Source organism: Musca vetustissima, unplaced genomic scaffold (assembly GCF_032173495.1).
Source record: "Musca vetustissima isolate MV318-11 ecotype Yass unplaced genomic scaffold, APGP_CSIRO_Mvet_v1 utg28967, whole genome shotgun sequence".
Taxonomy (NCBI): Eukaryota; Metazoa; Arthropoda; class Insecta; order Diptera; family Muscidae; genus Musca; species Musca vetustissima.
Genome location: NW_026881305.1, coordinates 1,010,776 through 1,029,374, shown reverse-complemented (window position 1 = coordinate 1,029,374; position 18,599 = coordinate 1,010,776). Strand labels below are relative to the sequence as shown.

At 32.8% G+C, this 18,599-nt stretch overlaps 1 protein-coding gene across 1 annotated transcript; it reads right to left on the bottom strand.

The window, feature by feature from the left end:
* Positions 1 to 3,316: 3,316 nt before the first annotated feature.
* Positions 3,317 to 7,055, bottom strand: LOC133327290 (uncharacterized). The gene is made up of 2 exons (XM_061535846.1): positions 6,951 to 7,055; positions 3,317 to 4,228 (listed from the first exon to the last, which is right to left on the bottom strand). The coding sequence occupies exons 1-2, from the start codon at positions 7,053 to 7,055 to the stop codon at positions 3,317 to 3,319; spliced, it is 1,017 nt and encodes a 338-aa protein (XP_061391830.1).
* Between the last annotated feature and the right edge of the window lie 11,544 nt (positions 7,056 to 18,599).

Below are 18,599 nucleotides of genomic sequence, written 5' to 3'. Positions count from 1 at the left end.
TTGATATCAATGGAGAAACTATTCTGCAGAAAATTTTACTGTGGTTTACCGAACAAAGGAATTCCGTAGGTACAGTACATTAACTTGAAATAACACAACAATATTGGGTATGAAACGAAACAATTTCCAATTTCCACAAATTATCCCAAAATACCACATTTTAGGGGATTGATGTCAATGGAGGAAATATTCTACAGAAAATTCTACTAAGGATCACCGAACGAACGAATTCTGTAGATACAGTACATAAACATGAAATAACACAAGAATTTTCGGTATGAAACAAAAGTTATGTTTTTGGGCATTTTTATAGGTCAGTTTTTAATTCCGACAATTTATCCCAGAATACTTCATCTTAGAGGTATGATGTCAATGAAGAAAATATTCTACATTAAATTTCACTAAGGGAAACCGAACAAACGGAATCGATATATAAGCTTGAACAATTACAACCAATTTTATTACAAAAAATTAAAGTGAGCGTTTTAGAAATTTTTTGAATGTTGTTTCCAAATTTTTACAATTTATTCCAGAAAACTTCATTTTAGAGGCTTGAAGTCAATTGAGGAAATATTCTACAGAAAATTCTACTAAAAATCACCGAACAAAGGAATTCTGTAGATACAGTACATAAACATGAAATATAGCAACCAATTTTGATATAATAAAAAAGTGATAATTTTTGGTATTTTTATAAGTTTTTTTCCAATATGGCCAATTTATCCCAGAATACTTCGATTTAGAGGCTTGATATCAATAGAGAAAATATTCTGCAGAAAATTTTACTAAGGGTCGCCGAACACATGACATTTGTGTGTACAGTATTTAAACTTGAAATACTACAACCAATTTGGATATAAAACAAAAGTGATGCTTTTTGGACATTTTTATAGGTTATATCCCAATTCAGACCATTTATACAACAAAACGTTATTTTTGAGGGTTGATGTGAATGTAGGAAATATTCTACAGAATATTTCATTGCGGGTCGCCAAATATACGGAGTCTGTGGGTACAATATTTAACGATGAAATATTACAAACAATTTGGATTTAAAACTAAAGAAATATTTTTTCGTCATTTTTGTACTTTGTTCTCAAAATTTAACAATTTACCCCAGAATACGTTTATTTGGAGGATTGATATCAATGGAGAAAATATTCTACGGAAAATTTCAGTATAGGCTGCTGAACAAGTGGAATCGGAAATAGAAATAATTAACCTTGAAATAACTCAATGTAATTGGGTATAAAAGTAAAGTGTCATTTTTGGGTATTTCCGTAAGATGTTTCAAAATTTGGGTAATTTATTCCGAAATACATATTTTAGAGCATTGGAACCAATAGAGAAAATATTATGTAGAAAATTTCACTAGGGGTCGCTGAAATCGTGGAACGTGGAACTCCTGAATATAACCGTTAAATAAGACAAACAATTTGGGTATGCAAAAAAAAGTAATATTTTTGGGCATTTTTCGTAAGTTATTTCTCAATTTGGAGCATTTTTCCCGGAATCCGTTATTTTAGAGTTTTGATGTTAGAGGAGAAAATATTGTAGAGAAAATTCCACTAGAGATCGCCAAACATTCGGAATATGTAGCTGCATAGTATAACCTATAAATATCACAAATAATTTGAATATAAAGCAATATGGATATGTTTGGTTGTTTTTGTAGGTTATTTTACAATTTGGGTAAATTCCGCCGGAATTGTTTATTTTAGAGGATTGATGTCAATGAAAATCATATTGTATAGAAAATTTCACTAGGGGTCGCTGAACATTCGGAACGTGTAACTGCAGAATATAATTTTGAAAACTTACAAATAATTTCAATAAGGAAAAAAGTTACATTTTTGGATATTTTCGTAAGTTTTTTCAACATTTGGGTAATTTATTCCGGAAAACTTAATTTTAGAGCTTTGGAACCAATAGAGAAAATATTCTACAGAAAATTTCACTAGGTGTCGCTGAACATTCGAAATATGTAGCTGCAGAATTTAACCTTTAAATATCACAAACAATTTGGATACAAAGCAATATGGATATTTTTGTACGTTATTTTAAAATTTGGGTAAATTCCGCCGGAATTTATTATTTTAGAGGATTGATGTGAATGAAAAAAATATTCTACAGAAAATTTCACTAGGGGTCGCTGAACATTCGGAACGTGTAACTGCAGAATATAATTTTGAAAACTTACAAATAATTTCAATAAGGAACAAAGTTACATTTTTGGATATTTTCGTAAGTTGTTTCAAAATTTGGGCAATATATTCCGGAAAACTTAATTTTAGAGCTTTGGAACCAATGGAGAAAATATTCTACAGAAAATTTCACTAGGTGTCGCTGAACATTCGAAATATGTAGCTGCAGAATTTAACCTTTAAATATCACAAACAATTTGGATACAAAGCAATATGGATATTTTTGTACGTTATTTTAAAATTTGGGTAAATTCCGCCGGAATTTATTATTTTAGAGGATTGATGTGAATGAAAAAAATATTCTACAGAAAATTTCACTAGGGGTCGCCAAACATTCGGAACGTGTAACTGCAGAATATAATTTTGAAAACTTACAAATACTTTCAATAAGGAACAAAGTTACATTTTTGGATATTTTCGTAAGTTGTTTCAAAATTTGGGCAATTTATTCCTGAAAACTTAATGTTAGAGATTTGGAACCAATGGAGAAAATATTCTACAGAAAATTTCACTAGGGGTCGCCAAACATTCGGAATATGTAGCTGCAGAATATAACCTTTAAATACCACAAACAATTTGGATATTTAAAAAATTGATGTTTTTGGGCATTTCCGTAAGTTGTTTCAAAATTTGGACAATTTATGACAGAATGCTTTATTTTAGAGTTTCGATATCAATGGAAAAAATAATCTACAGAGAATTTCACTAGGGGTCGCTGAACATTCGGAACATATAGCAGCAGAATATAAACTTGAAATATCAAAAACGATTTCGATATGCAAAAAAGTGATATTTTTGAGAATTTTTCCCGATTGTTTTTAAATCGGGGCTAATTTTCCAACAACGATTCATTTTTCAGATCGGGTGTCAATGGACAAAATGTAATTAATCGAATTTTAATATAGGCTGCCGAACAAAATTTTTAAGTTTATTGAATATATACCTACGAAATTTCACTTTTAATACAGTGATCTTAATTTGTGGGTCGAGTTTATTTTGTCTAGTTAGGGTGAAAAATTTTTTGAATTTTTTTAAATATTTATTGAAGTAATTAAAATAATTTTTATTTGCACAATTAATTTAAATTAATTTTTTTCTGTTTTATTTATTTTTTAACCCAAAACACTTGGGAATATGGCATTTTTGGCCAATTTGACATTCGTATTTCTTAGCAGCCTAACAAAACCCCTTTCACCCCATGTCTTGCCAAAGGAGTTCAACAATAACCAATAATCCAATCCTGTCACCGCATCTCTTTCATAACCAATGACAGTCATAAAATGTGAACCTCTAGTGGCGGTAGTTGGCGGTTCATAGATACCCTCCGAATAATGCATAAATTCAAATGAGGTGGGATTTATTTCCACAATGACTGGAAATCCTGAACCAATATATTTCCTCAATGATTCATCATCATTATCGGTGACGACAGAATATTGTGATAATTTCACGCCAGTGTTGCCACGTACCAAACACATGCCAGCCTCCGTTTGATTGATATCATTTGGGTATTCCGACTCCGGCATCAAGGGCATTTCGTACTTGGATAAATAATCGAACACCGTCTGAGGCACCTGATTGGTACAGGCTGTGGTTTGGCCAGCACAATCAATCAATTGTTGAGCGGACAGGGAGGCAGGAGTGAAATTTCCCGTTTGAATGGCATTGAAGATTTCAATTGATTTGACAGCGGAATATGACCAACCACTATTACAGGCCATACCTTGATCTTCAATTTGAATGGTGTAACCGAAATTTTTCGAAATGTCATAGGTGGGAGGTATGATATTTGGTATTTGGGGTGGTGGTGAGGCATTTGAAATTGTGGGTGGTGTTGCCACTGGGAACATGGCATTGAAGTGTATCAATCGCATATCGGTAAATTGATTTTCGGCCAATTTGAAAGTCTTTTGTCCCCGTTCATATTGGCTATTGTGTTGGGCCATCCATTCCACATTGTAGGCATAATAAAAACGGGCATTACTCTCGGTTGCGGCGTTCGGATAGGATTTGTTGAATTTGATCTGAAAAGAGGGAGAGGGAGGGAGAGAGAAAGAAAACAATAACAATTGGGATTATTATGGGAAAACAATGTGTGGGGAATTTTTGGGTGTTTTTGGGGATATTTTTTAAAAAATTATTTTTTATAGTGATCTCTACGTTTTAGCTAAAAAATTTCAAAGGAGAAAATATTCTTCATCAAATTTGACAATAAGTCTCTGAAATAATGAAGTCTGTAGTTGTAATATTTACCATTCAAAAAATGCATACAAATTTGGGCATATGAGCAAAAAATATGGATTTTGTCAATTTCAAAGGCATTTCTAATTTTGGTCGATTTATACCAAAAGAAGTAATTCTAGGGGGGTGATGTCAATGGAAAAAATATTCATCATCAAATTTTACTATAAGGCAGGAAAATAAAGAAGTCGGTAGGACCAATATTTACCATTCCAATATAGCTATCAAATTTGGGTAAATAAACAAAAAATCGTTTTAGGGTCAAATTCGAAGGCGATACCAATTTTGACCATTTAAATCCACAAAACCTCATTTTTCAAGGTAGATGTCAATGGAAAAATTATTCTACACCAAATTTCATTCTAGGTCACGGAAATAAAGAAGTCTGTAGGTCCGATATTTACCATTCAAATATCACTATCAAATTTGGATAAATAAACAAAAAATCTTTCTTGGGTCAAATTCGAAGGTGTTACCAATTTCGACCATTTAAATCCAGAAAACTTAATTTTTTGGGGTAGATGTCAATGGAAAAAATATTGTACTCCAAATTTCACTATATATCACGAAAATAAAGAACTCTGTAGGTCCAATATTAACCATTCCAAAATCGCTATCAATTTTGGGTAAATAAACCAACAAAAATCATTTTTTGGTCAAATTCGAAGGTGTTACAAATTTGAACCATTAATTCAGAGAAAACTTCATTTTTGGAAGTAGGTATCAATAGGAAAAATAATCTACACAAAATTTCATTAGAAGTCACCGAACATATAAAATCGGTATATATAATAATTAACGTTTAAAAAATTATAAAAAATTGGTCAAATAAAAAATAAAATGATTTTTTGGTCGATTTCATACTGTTTTCTTCAAAGAAGTACAAATTTGGCCTACAGAACCCTATTTTACAGCAATGTTACTAATGATAGAAATATTCCTCACAAAATTGTACTATATGTCATCAAAAAACCGATTCCAAAGGTGTACGGTTTAACCTTCAAATTTGAACAACAAATTTGGTTATTAACCAAAAATGATGCTTTTTTGGTCGTTTTTAAGGTTATTTCAATAATTTGACAAATTTTTCCCAGAAATCATTATTTTAGAGGTTTGATGTCAATGATTGAAATATTCTACAGAAAATTTCACTAAGGGTCGCCGAACAAACGAAATCGATAGGTGCAGAATATAACCTTTAAATATTACAATCGATTCGGATATAAAATAAAATTGATGATTTTTGGGCATTTTTTGTAAGTTATTTCCCAATTTGGACAATTTATCCCAGAACGCCACATTTTAGAGAGTTGATGTCAATTGTAGAAATATTCTACAGAAAATTTCACTAAGGTACGACGAACAAACGGATTCGGTGGGTGCAGAATATAACCTTCAAATATAACTACAAAATTGGTTATAAAACAAAATTCATGATTTTGGGCGTTTTTAAGGTTGTTGTATAATTTTGAAAAAAATTCCCAGAATACATTATTTTAGAGGTTTGATGTCAACGGTTGAAATATTCTACAGAAAACTACACTAAGGGTCACCGAACAAACGAAATCGATAGGTGCAGAATATAACCTTCGAATATTACAACCAATTCGGATATAAAATAAATGTAATGATTTATGGGTATTTTTTGTAGGTTATTTCCCAATTTGGACAATTTATCCCATAACGTCTCATTTTAGAAGATTGATATCAATGGCAGAAATATTCTATAGAAAATTTCATTAAGGGTCACCGAACAAATGGAATCGATAGGTGCAGAATTTAACTTGAAAAAAATCAGAAGAAATTTTGAAAAGTGTATTTTTTGGGTATTTTGGAAGGTATTCCAATTTTGGGCAATTTCTAACAGAATACGTATGTTTAGGGGATTGTTGTTAATGAAAGAAATATTCTACACAAAATTTCACTAAGGGTCACCGAACATCAGAAATATGTAGCTCCATAATAGAACCCTATAATGACACAATTAAAACTAAAGTGTTATTTTTGTGTAATTTTTTAAGGTTCTTCCACAATTTGGTCCATTTTTTCGGGAATACTTCGATTTAGAGAGTTGATGTCGATGAGAAAAATATTCTCCACAAAATTTCACTAAGGGTCGCCGAACACTTATAACCTGTAGTTGTAGAATTTATCCTGAAAATAATATCTTGAAAATATCTTATTCAGGTTTGGGTATACCAATACACTATTTTTGGGTTAGTTTTTGTCGTTTTTCGAATCGGTGCCGATTTGAGCCACAATACTTTAGTTCAGAGGATTTGTGTTGAGGGAGAAATTATTCTACACAAAATTTCAGCATAACTCTCCGAAGTAAGTAAATCGGTAGTTACTATATATAACACTCTAATATCACTTCCAATACTGATAATATTTTATATATACAATTTTTTTCTTTGTTTCTTGTGAATTATTTTTTTATTTATTTCAAAATAGTTTCCAATCACGATTTTTCACAATATGTATTCAATATTTTCCGCCTCTCACCTTATAATTATTCCATTGCTCATCGGGTACATAGACACCGTAACAAATTTCAATCGCTACTACCGCCACAAGGGCCAGGACCCAACACGATTTTGGAGAAAACATTTCACTCTGCGGGCACTCAAAAAAGCCAACTAAAAGTTTATTTTACCATAAGTGTACCCAAAATCTTTACTATTTATGTATTTTTAAAAAAGTTATCTAGCAAAGGTGTGTTTAGAAGATAAACAAATTTTTTTCTGGTATTTATGTGGATTTTATGGCCAAACACAATTTTCGGCTACTTTTAATGATTTTCATTTTTTATTTTTTTGGGAGAGATAAGACAGAGACAATGATTAGTCAGTTTTTATGATATTTTCTTGAAAATGTTTGTTTATAAACATATTATCGTAGAATATTTCTATTGCATTTCAGAAAATCCATATCGCAAATATTTATTCACATTGGAAAAAAGCGAAATTAATTGCCAACATGCGAAGTCATAGGGGATTGGTGTAACAATACAATAAATAGATATTAAAGAAAAAATTAAAATTCTGCAAAAAATGTTAAAGAAACTCGGTAATTAGTAATGAGTAACCGGTTTCTAAAGCAAGTAATCGGTTCCAAAAATTCATATTTTGGCTTTATAATTTCATTTATACATTTATCTGATATTTGATGCCAATAACCGGTTGAAAACGATAAGTAATCGGTTTAAGAACACCGAGTAACCGTTCTTAATAAAGAACAATTTATTATAAAAATTGCATATTTTTGTTCATAAAATCATAAATATGTATTTAACACATTTTTTGTGTGAATAACCGGAGAACACCAATGATTAATCGGTAGAAAAAGCAAGTAACCGGTACCAAAAAAAGTACCCGATACAAAAAAAATTATTTTTTGAGTACATCGCATCATTAAAATATAAATAAGGTTATTTTAAAGTTAATAACCGGTTGAAAACGATGAGTAATCGGTTTAAGAACTCCGAGTAACCATTCGGAAAACACAAAAAATTGATTAAGAAAAATACAAATTTAATCTTCATTATGTCTATAATATATAAAAAATATATTTTAGTATGCGTTAGCAGTAAAAACAACGAGTAATCGGTGTCAAAAAAAGTAACCATACTCAATACAAAACAATAGGTTTTAAAAATTCAAGTATAAATGCGAAGATGCGAAGTCGTACATTATATTACATAGCAATTTGAAAATAACCAAAATTATAATAATAATCTAAAGAAACACGACATTTTATAATGAGTAACCGGTTTCCAGAGCAAGTAATTGGATTCAAAAATTCTAAAAATCCCAATACAACAGCGAGGTAGAGCGATCATACCATGTTCTACAAAAAAATTTGAAAATAACTAAATATTTTGATAATAACATTGATAAACCCGATATTTTACAATGAGTAACCGGTTCTCAAAGCAAGTAATTGGTTCCGAAAATTAAAATGTTGGCTTTATAAGCCTATTTGTACACCGATTAGATTATTTTGAAGCCAATAACCGTGGAAGACGATGAGTAACCGATTTAAAAACACCGAGTAACCAGTTACAATACAGAATATTTGTTCATAAAAATCCGAGTAATCTGATCAAAAAAAAAAAAAACCTATGAACCGAATTTAAAATCAATATTTTGTATTCATTTATTTTTGATTTACTTTTATAAAACTGCCCAACAAAAACACCGACTAACCACCTTCAAAACCTAATTATCCGGGTTAACATAAACTGAATAATGGCGTGCAAAGCTGGTTTTGAATAAAACGTATTACCTTTTGAGGCGGTTGTTTTTTATTAAGTTCATGTGTATTACAAATATTCCGACATAAAGGGGGCGAGTAACCGTTTACAAAACCGAATAATCCATTCTTAAAATGAAAATAATTGGTTTTTTAAATACATAAATATGGTTGTTATAACGAATTACAACAAAAAAGTCTGAGTAACCGGTTCAAAAAAACCGGTTAACCGGTTTTCAAAAACCGAAAAACCGGTTCAAGAAAGAGATTAAACATTTTAATTTTGAAATGTGCTTTTAAACTTTAAAAAGTTTATACGATATTTGAATGATTAAACCCCATCCCATTTCAAATCAATTTTTATTACACCAAAATCATGACAGTCCTTAGAAAAGGGTGCGGGGATTCTTTTTTATTATCTATAAATATGATTTATAATTGAAATCATACTCAACAGGTTTCAAATCAAATTCACATAATTCACAACATGCGCCAACAGTATTGTATTAAATGCTTTAATGCATCATGCACCACACCAGACACCGCTGCTGATGTGCATCGGCGGATGATTGCAACTGCTTAAACATATCACCACCACCTGACACATGAAATGTTTTGTAAATTTCAAAATTACAAAGAAGGCCCACAAAACACATGTCGCTATTAACAATGCGTGTAATACAACAATTTTAATTGTGTGTTAATTATTTATTTATTTTAAAAATAGATAATTAAACTGCAAAGGGGAGGGTTATTCGGTTTGGGAAATTATTTTGGAATTTGTTTACTGTTCCCGTTATTTTGGGGACCGGTTTTACGTTTATTGCCTTGTATTTATTCTTATTTTTTTGGAATTAATTTTTGTTATTTTGAATTTTTTATTTATTAAATAGAATGCAATTCTAGGAAGGGGATTACCATGACAAACAAATATTCAAAAATTATCAACAATATTTTTTTAATTACTCCACATTCAGTACACAAACATGAAAGCGTCATTTGTTTGTATATACGTACATATGTCATAAAATTTTATAATAACGGGGATTTTTTGTTTTATTCTCTTATAGTAGATGGGTGGGTGTTGGGCAAACGAGACTAATGATTATCAAATATAATATATACTAGCGAGTGCCCCCTACTTTGTATGCGGAAAGGGAATAAAAAATATTTTATAAGGAAATCCTGAATACTGTATAAAATGTTGTACTATAATTCCGAATTCCACTTCTATTGCTACGCGTTATATCATTTATTACCATTTCTGAAATCTCCTTCTTTTTTATTATACAGATTCAAAAGTGATTAGAATTTCAATTACATATACATTTTTTCCAAATACCCACAGGTTCACATTTAGTTCCATTCAACACGTTTCGAACACATATGTACACATTTTCAAGACTACCTCCAAATATATCAATCGTATTTCTAATATCACTAAATTTTTACACTTCAACAGTAACCAATATCCAAATTTTAGGTTTCCAGGTCTCTCCGTTCTCCCAAAACCAAGTTGTACCAAATCTAGTACCATTTAGTAGTTTTCGTACACATAAATACGAATTCACAATGCTGCCCCTATAGCTCAATCCCCAACGTAGGGATAAGTAAATCGCCTTTCGACTAATCGATTAATCGACTTTTTATATTGAAAAGTCTAAAAGTCGAAGTCGACTTTTGATCTATGAGGAAATCGTAAAGTCGACTTTTCCAGATCGACTTTCGATTTTCTTCATAAATACTTGGTTTTTTTTATCACAAAGCTCAAATTGCCCAAAAATTTTACTTTCCGGAACTTTACATTATCGGTTAACAATAATTCATATAAAAATCGATTTTGAATATTTTTGACAAAATCGAAAGATCGAAAAGTCGACTTTTTAGTCAAAGCCAAAAATCGAAAAGTCTAAAAATCGACTTTTTTGTCAGAGGCAAAAATCGAAAAGTCTAAAAGTCAACTTTTGCGCTCGACTACGTATCCCTACCCCAACGATAGTCTTTATTTCAAATTTCAGGTTTTCAGCTCCATCCGTTCACCCAAAATCCAAATTGTACTAATTTTATTAGTACTTTTCGTACCCATAAGTACGCATTTCCCTAACTTCCTTTATCCTACACTCTAACAGTCATTTTAATTCCCTATTTCAAGACTCCACCTCTATCTGTTCACCTTAATCCAATTTGTACCAAATTTAGTACTTTTCGTACACATAGAAATGATTTTTTAAAGCTACCTCAATCCTGTACTCCTATAATAATCCAAGTTCCTATACGCCAAAATTAATAAAAATAGCACCAAATTTAGTACCATTTACCACTTTTCATACACATAAGTACGAATTCCTAAAATGGAACATGTACATATTTCTAACTTTCCATCAGTGAACCACATTCCAAATTTCAGAATTCTACCTCTTCCCGTTTGTCTAACCTTAATCCAGGGTCAATGACCCTTAATCCGGGGTCAATGACATTTAATCCGGCGTCAATGACCTCTAATCCGGATTAAGCCTTAATCCGGGGTCAATGACCTTTAATCCGGATTAAGCCTTAATCCGGGGTCAATGATGACTAATCCGGATTAAGCCTTAATCCGGGGTCAATGATGACTAATCCGGATTAAGCCATAATCCAGGCCTTAATCCGGATTAAGGCTTAGCCCCGGATTTAGGGTCATTGACCCCGGATTAAAGGTCATTTACCCCCGATTAAGGCTTGATACGGATTAAGGGTCATTGACCCCGGATTAAGGTTTAATCCGGATTAAGTGTCATTGACCCCGGATTAAGGTTTATTCCGGATTAAGGGTCATTGATTAAAGGTCAGTGACCCCGGATTAAGGTTCGACAAACGGAAAGAATAGAAAGTTAGAAAGATGCAGATGTTCCATTTTAGAAATTCTTATTTAAGACTATTAAAAGTACTAAATGGTACTAAATTTGGTACAATTTGGATTTTCGGTGAATGGATAGGGCTGGAATCTATAAATTTGGAATTTAGGTTACTGTTGAAGTTTAGGATTGCGCTATGGAAACAGCTTTGGAAAATCGAATTTATGTATACGAATAGTACTAAATGGCACTAAATTTGTTACAATTTGGGTGAACGGAACGGATCTGGAAACCTCAAATTTGTTATTAACTGGTACGAAATTTTGTAAAATTAGAAATACGATTGATATATGGAGGTCGTTTTGAAAATGTGTACTTATGTGTGGTATTTGCCAGAAATGTGTATTTGAAATTCTGATCACTTTTGAATCGGCATATCTGCAACTCTTCCACAGGAAGAAGAATAGCTGCAGTTCTTCCACAGGGAGATACCTATTGTTCTCCTCTAGGAAGAAGGAACCTCCAGCTCTCCTATAGGAAGAAAAATACCCCCAGCTTTCCTATAGGAAGAAAATTACATGCAGCTCTTCTATAGGAAGAAGAATACCTGCAGCTCTTCCATAGGAAGAAGAATAGCTGCAGCTCTTCCACAGGAAGAAGACTCCTGCAGCTCTTCCACAGGAAGAGGAATACCTGCAGCTCTTCCACAGGAAGAGGAATACCTGCAGCTTTTCCACACGAAGAAGAATACCTGCAGCTCTTCTATGGGAAGAAGAATACCTCCAGCTCTTCCATGGGAAGAAGAATAGCTGCAGCTCTTCCACAAGAAGAAGAATACCAACTGCTCTTTCACAAGAAGAAGAATACCTGCAGCTCTGCTATAGGAAGAAGAATACCTCCAGCTCCTTCAAAACAAAAATAATACCTGCAGCTCTTTCATAGGAAGAAGAATACCTCGAAGTTCCCTATAGGAAGAAAATTACCTGCAGCTCTCCTATAGGAAGAAGAATACCACCAGCTCTTCGATAGGAAGAAGAAAACTTGCAGCTCTTCCACAGGAAGAAGACTCCTGCAGCTCTTCCACAGGAAGAGGAATACCTGCAGCTCTTCCACACGAAGAAGAATACCTGCAGTTCTGCTATAGGAGGAAGAATACCTTCAGCTCTCCTATATGAAGAAGAATACCACCAGCTTTTTCAAAGGAAGCAGAATAATATAAATAATTGTCCATTAATTAATTAAATTAACTATTTTTCATATATATGTAAACGAAATGTTATTAAAAAAATTATAAAAAATATTTCCACATTTTTTTGTCCTACCCTCGTTCCAATAACAAAGCGAAAGTTCCACAAAATTATTTGAGATGAACAATAAAAACAATTTGATGATATTTCTCTTCTTTTTCCCCAATCACGGAGAATCTTCCATTGTGTGACAGTAAATTCAAATCGATTTTCCACTCATAATGCGTACGGTTCTTCCACTCCACCCCGCCATAACCTACCCCACCCAATAATTTATTTTGACCATAAACCAAATATTTGCCAAACAATTGTCTGTGGCAAACAACAAGAATGTTCTTTACAACAACACACAAATAAACAAAAAACAAAAACCAACAACAACAACAAAAGAAAAACATTAAAAGATAAATGCCATAAAAGCTGTCTATCTGCCTGACCGACTGACTGTCTGTCAGTATGTCTACCAGTCAGTCTGTTTTTCTAAATTCCCCTTACCAGTTGGTGGCAAAATGTTTGCCGATCTAGAATCGCGGGGAAAACGTACAAATTTCATTCACAAATGGCATGCATGTTCATGTTTGTGTTGTTGTTGCTGATGAGGAGAAGAGAGACGATTTTTTTTTGTTCTTGCAGAAAATTCTACAGATAAGAAATGGAAATGGGAAATCAAGTAGTCAAATTAATTAGACAAGACGACACGTCTAGAAGCGGTGATGAATAACAAGAGAATTTCGGTTGTAAAGATGATATGGATTATCTCCATTGGAGGGGAAAATTTAGATTAAAAAAATGCAGGTGATAGAATATCTTTAAATAGGTAGCTAAAAATGAAAAAAATAAGTAAAAATTAAACGACGTGAAATTCGGAAGGGTCGACCTTTCTATACCGACCGACATTGTCCATCTCATGGTGGAATGTCCACTGGACATTTGGAACACCCAAAATCGAATATGGCCTTTGATATGATATGGGCCTATGCAATGGTCAATTGCTGCCAAGAGAATACGAAATACTAATGCGTTAAAAATATCGAGAAAGACCTGTCATATATTCACTTCGCTTGGAAAATGCGCCTAGGCCAAAATACCTATAAACGGACTGGAGTTTTATATGTGGGGGCTATGGCAAAAATATGGTGGGCTGATATTTATAATTTTTGTTGGTAATGAAAATCTATACCTAAAATAATTAAAATATCAAATTCGAAAACAATTCGGTTCATAATAGGTCCAAAAACCCTGAGAATTACGAAAATCGGCGGATACTGCTATATGGGTACTTTAGCAAAAACGTGGACCTATATTGATAATTTTTGCTATAGCCTCCATACACCTGAAGACAAGCCAAAAGATCAAATTACAGCCAATTCGGTTGAAAAGAGTGTACAAAATCCCCAAAATTTGGAAATTCGACGGATTCCGCTATATGGAGGCTATACCAAACAATGAACCGATCTCGATAAATTTTGTTATGAATATTTTATAGCTGATGAGAACTCGAAATATCAAATTACTGCCAAATCGGTGGAAAATTGTGACCAAAATCCTCCAAATATCGGAAATCGGTGGATACAGCTATATGGGGACTATACCAAACAATGGACCGATTTTGATAAATTTTGGTAAGAATATGTTATACCTGTCGAGAACCTAAATTTTAAATTACAGGCAAATCGGTTGAAAAATGTGTCACAAAATCCTCCAAATATCGGAATTCGGAGGGTTCCTTTATATTGAGGCCATGCTATAGAGTGGACCGATAATGATAATTTTTGGTAGGATGTTTTGTCACCCAATGAGAACCAAAAATATCAAATTACAGCCTATTTGGTTGAAGAATGTATTCAAAATCCTCAAAATATCGAAAATCGTAGGGTTCCGCTATATGGAGACTATACCAAATAATGGACCGATATTAAAAATTTTTGGTAAGCATATGTTGTAGCTGATGAGAACACAAAATATTAAGTTATAGCCAAATCGGTTGAAAAAGGTGTTAAAAGCCCTCAAAATGTCGAAAATCGGGAGTTCCGCTTTATGGAAGCTATACTTAAAAGTGGACCGATATCGATATTTTTTCGTAGGAAGATTTTACACATAGAGAGAACCTAAAATTTTAAATTACAGCCAATTCGGTTGAAAAACTTGACCTAAACCCTGAAAATATCGAAAATCAGAGGGTTCCGTTATATTGAGGCCATACTAAAGAGTGGATCGATAATGATAATTTTTGGTAGGATGTTTTACCACCCAATGAGAACCTAAAATATCAAATTACAGCCAATCTGATTGAAAAACGTATCCAAAAACCTCAAAATATCGAAAACGGTGGATACAGCTATATGGAGGCTATACCAAATAATGGACCGATTTTGATAAATTTTGGTAAGCATATGTTATAGCTGATGAGAACCCAAAATATCAAGTTACAGCCAAATCGGTTGAAAAATGTGTCCAAAATCCCTTAAAATAGCGAAAATCGGAGGGTTCCTTTATATTGAGGCTATGCTAAAGAGTGGACCGATAATGATAATTTTTGGTAGGATGTTTTGCCACCCAATGAGAACCCAAAATATCAAATTACAGCCAACTTGGTTGAAGAACGTATCCAAAATCCCCAAAATATCGAAAATCGGAGGGCTCCGTTATATGGCGATTATACCAAACAATGGACCCACATTGATAATTTTTGGTTAGAAGATTTGTCACCTAATGGGAACCCGATCTATCAAATTACAATCAATTCGGTTGAACAAATTGTCAAAAATCCTTAAAATATCGAAAATCGGAGGGTTCAGTTATATGAAGACTATACCAAATAATGGACCGATATAGATAATTTTTGGTAAGAAGATGTTATATCTGATGAGATTCCAATATATCAAATTATAGCCAATTTGATTGAAAAACGTATCCAAAATCCTCAAAATATCGAAAATCGGAGGGCCGTGTTATATGGAGACTATACCAAATAATGGACCGATATTAATCATTTTTGGTAAGCATATGTTATAGCTAATGAGAACCCAAAATATCAAGTTACAGCCAATTCGGTTGAAAAAACGTGTTAAAAACCCCTCAGAATGTCGAAAATCGGGAGTTCCGCTTTATGGGAGCTATACATAAAAGTGGACCAATATTGATAATTTTTGGTAGGAAGATTTTACACATAGAGAGAGAACTTAAAATTTAAAATTACAGCCAATTCGGTTGAAAACTTGACCTAAACCCTGAAAATATCGAAAATTGGAGAGTTCGGTTATATTGAGGACATACTAAAGAGTGGATCGATAATGATAATTTTTGGTTGGAAGATTTTCCACCTAATGATAATACAAAGTATCGAGCTACAGCCAATTTGGTTGAAAAACTTGGCCAAATTCCTGAACATATCGGAATTCGGAGGGTTCCGTTATATGGAGGCTATGTAAACACGTGGGCCGATATTTATAATTTTTGGTAGGAAGATTTTACAAATTTATGAGAACCTAAAATTTAAAATTACAACCAATTCGGTTGAAAAAAGCTTTCAAAATCCTCAAAATATCGAAAATCGGATGGATCCGCTACATGGACGTTATACCAATAAGTGGACCGATATGTATAAGTTTTGGTAAGAAGAACTTATACCAGATGAGAACTCAAAATATCAAATACCAATTTTACACCCAACTAGGATAAAAAACATATTCATAACCCTCAAAATATCGAAAATCGGGAGTTCTGCTATATGGGAGCTATACTTAAAAGTAGATCAGTATTGATAATTCTTTGTAGGAAGATTTTACCCATAAAGAGAACTTAAAATTTAAAATTTCAGCCAATTTAGTTAAAAAACTTGACCATACTCCCCAACATATGGAAAATCGGCAGGTTCCGCTATATGGAGCCTATACCAAAAAGTGGACCGATATGGATAATTTTTGGCTACAAGAATTGCCACCCAATGAGAACCCAATCGACCAAATTACAACCAATTTCGTAGAAAAGGGGTGTTATAAATCATCCAAATACCGAAAATCCATGGGTACCGTTATATGGAGGTTATATCAAAAATTGGACCGATATGGATAATTTTGGTAGGGAGATTTTCTACCTAATTTGAACCCAAAATATCAAATTACAGCCATTTCGGTTGAAAAAGTGTATCCCACACCCACAAATTTCCGAAAATCGAGAGTTCCGCTGTATGCGAGCTATACATAAATGTGCATCGATATTCATAATTTTTGGTATGAAGATGTTACACCTAAAGAGAACTCAAAATATCGAATTACAGCCAAATCGGTTTAAAAACTTGTCTAAATTCCTCAAAATATCGAAAATCGAAGGGTAACGCTATATGGGGGCTATACCAAAAAGTGGACTGATATGGACAATTTTTGGTATGGAGATTTTCTACCTAATGAGAAACCAAATTATCAAATTACAGCCAATTCGGTTTAAAAGTGTGTCTCAAATCACCAATGTATCGAAATCGGAGGGTATCGTTATATAGAGGCTATACCAAAAAATTGGTCGATATTTACAATTAATGGTGAGAAGATTTTAGACCTAATAAGAACTGAAAATAACAAATTACAGCCGATTCTGTTAAAAAGAACTTGTCCAAAATCTTCAAAATACCGAAAATCGGAAGTTCTGCTGTATGTAGGCTATAGGAAAAAAGTGAACAGATAAAGTGATAAATTTTTGGTATTGAGATTTTCTACCAAATGAGAATCTAAAATATTCATTTACTGCCAGTTCGGTTGAAAAAGGTGTCAGAAATCCTTAAAATGCCGAAAATCGGAGGGTACCGCTATGTAGAGGCAATAGGAACAAGTGAACCAATATTGATCATTTTTGTTACACATAATAGTGGGCCGTTATTGATCATTTTTGGTGAGGAGATTTTAGACCTAATAAGAACTCAAAACTCAGCTGAATCCGTTAAAATTTTTCAAAATGCAGAAAATCGGAAGTTCCGCTGTATGGAGTCTACACCAAATAAGTGAGCAGATAAAGTGTTATTTTTTTTGTTATTGAGATTTTCTACCTAATGAGAACCTAAAAATATCTATTTACAGTCAATTCGGTTGAAAAAGGTGTCAGAAATCACTCAAATTCCGAAAAATCGATGGGTTCCGCTATATGGAGGCTATAGGAATAAGTGAGCCAATATTAATAATTTTTGGTAGGGAGATTTTCTACCTAATGATAAACCAAATTATCAAATTGCAGTCAATTCGGTTGAAAAGTGTTTCCCAAATCCTTCAAATTCCGAAAATCTGTGTGTCCCGATATATACCACAAATTGTATCGATATTGCTAATTTTTGGTAAATATTGGTGCAGACTTTCATATTCTTCATACGTAACGAACCCTATTGCAATTTGAGAAATCTGATTCCGATTTAGATATTTATCTGATGTCCCAAAGTCTCTACCTCTATCCGATTGATTTAAAATTTGATGGATTCTGCAAAATGGAAAGCCAATCCTCTGATGTTTATGGTATATTAAAAATTGATCCCTGTTTAACTAAATTCTCCCTTCTCTAAAAAATAGACCCACAGCAATACATTCCTATTTTCCTTTTGTAGCATCCCTTTGCGATTTTTTTGGTATACTTTCTGAACCTTTGTATCGTTTCACGGAGATACTTATTTTGAATTCGATCGACAGACCATTTCATTTGCTGTTTGTAGACTGACTTGCAACTGCATCCAAAAAATTCCGCCTTCCAAAAGAAATTTGATTCAGAAGATGAAAACATCTTCCATCGATTTAAGCAACCTCTTCAGTCCGTTTGGTAAAAAGGATTGGTTTCGTATTTTC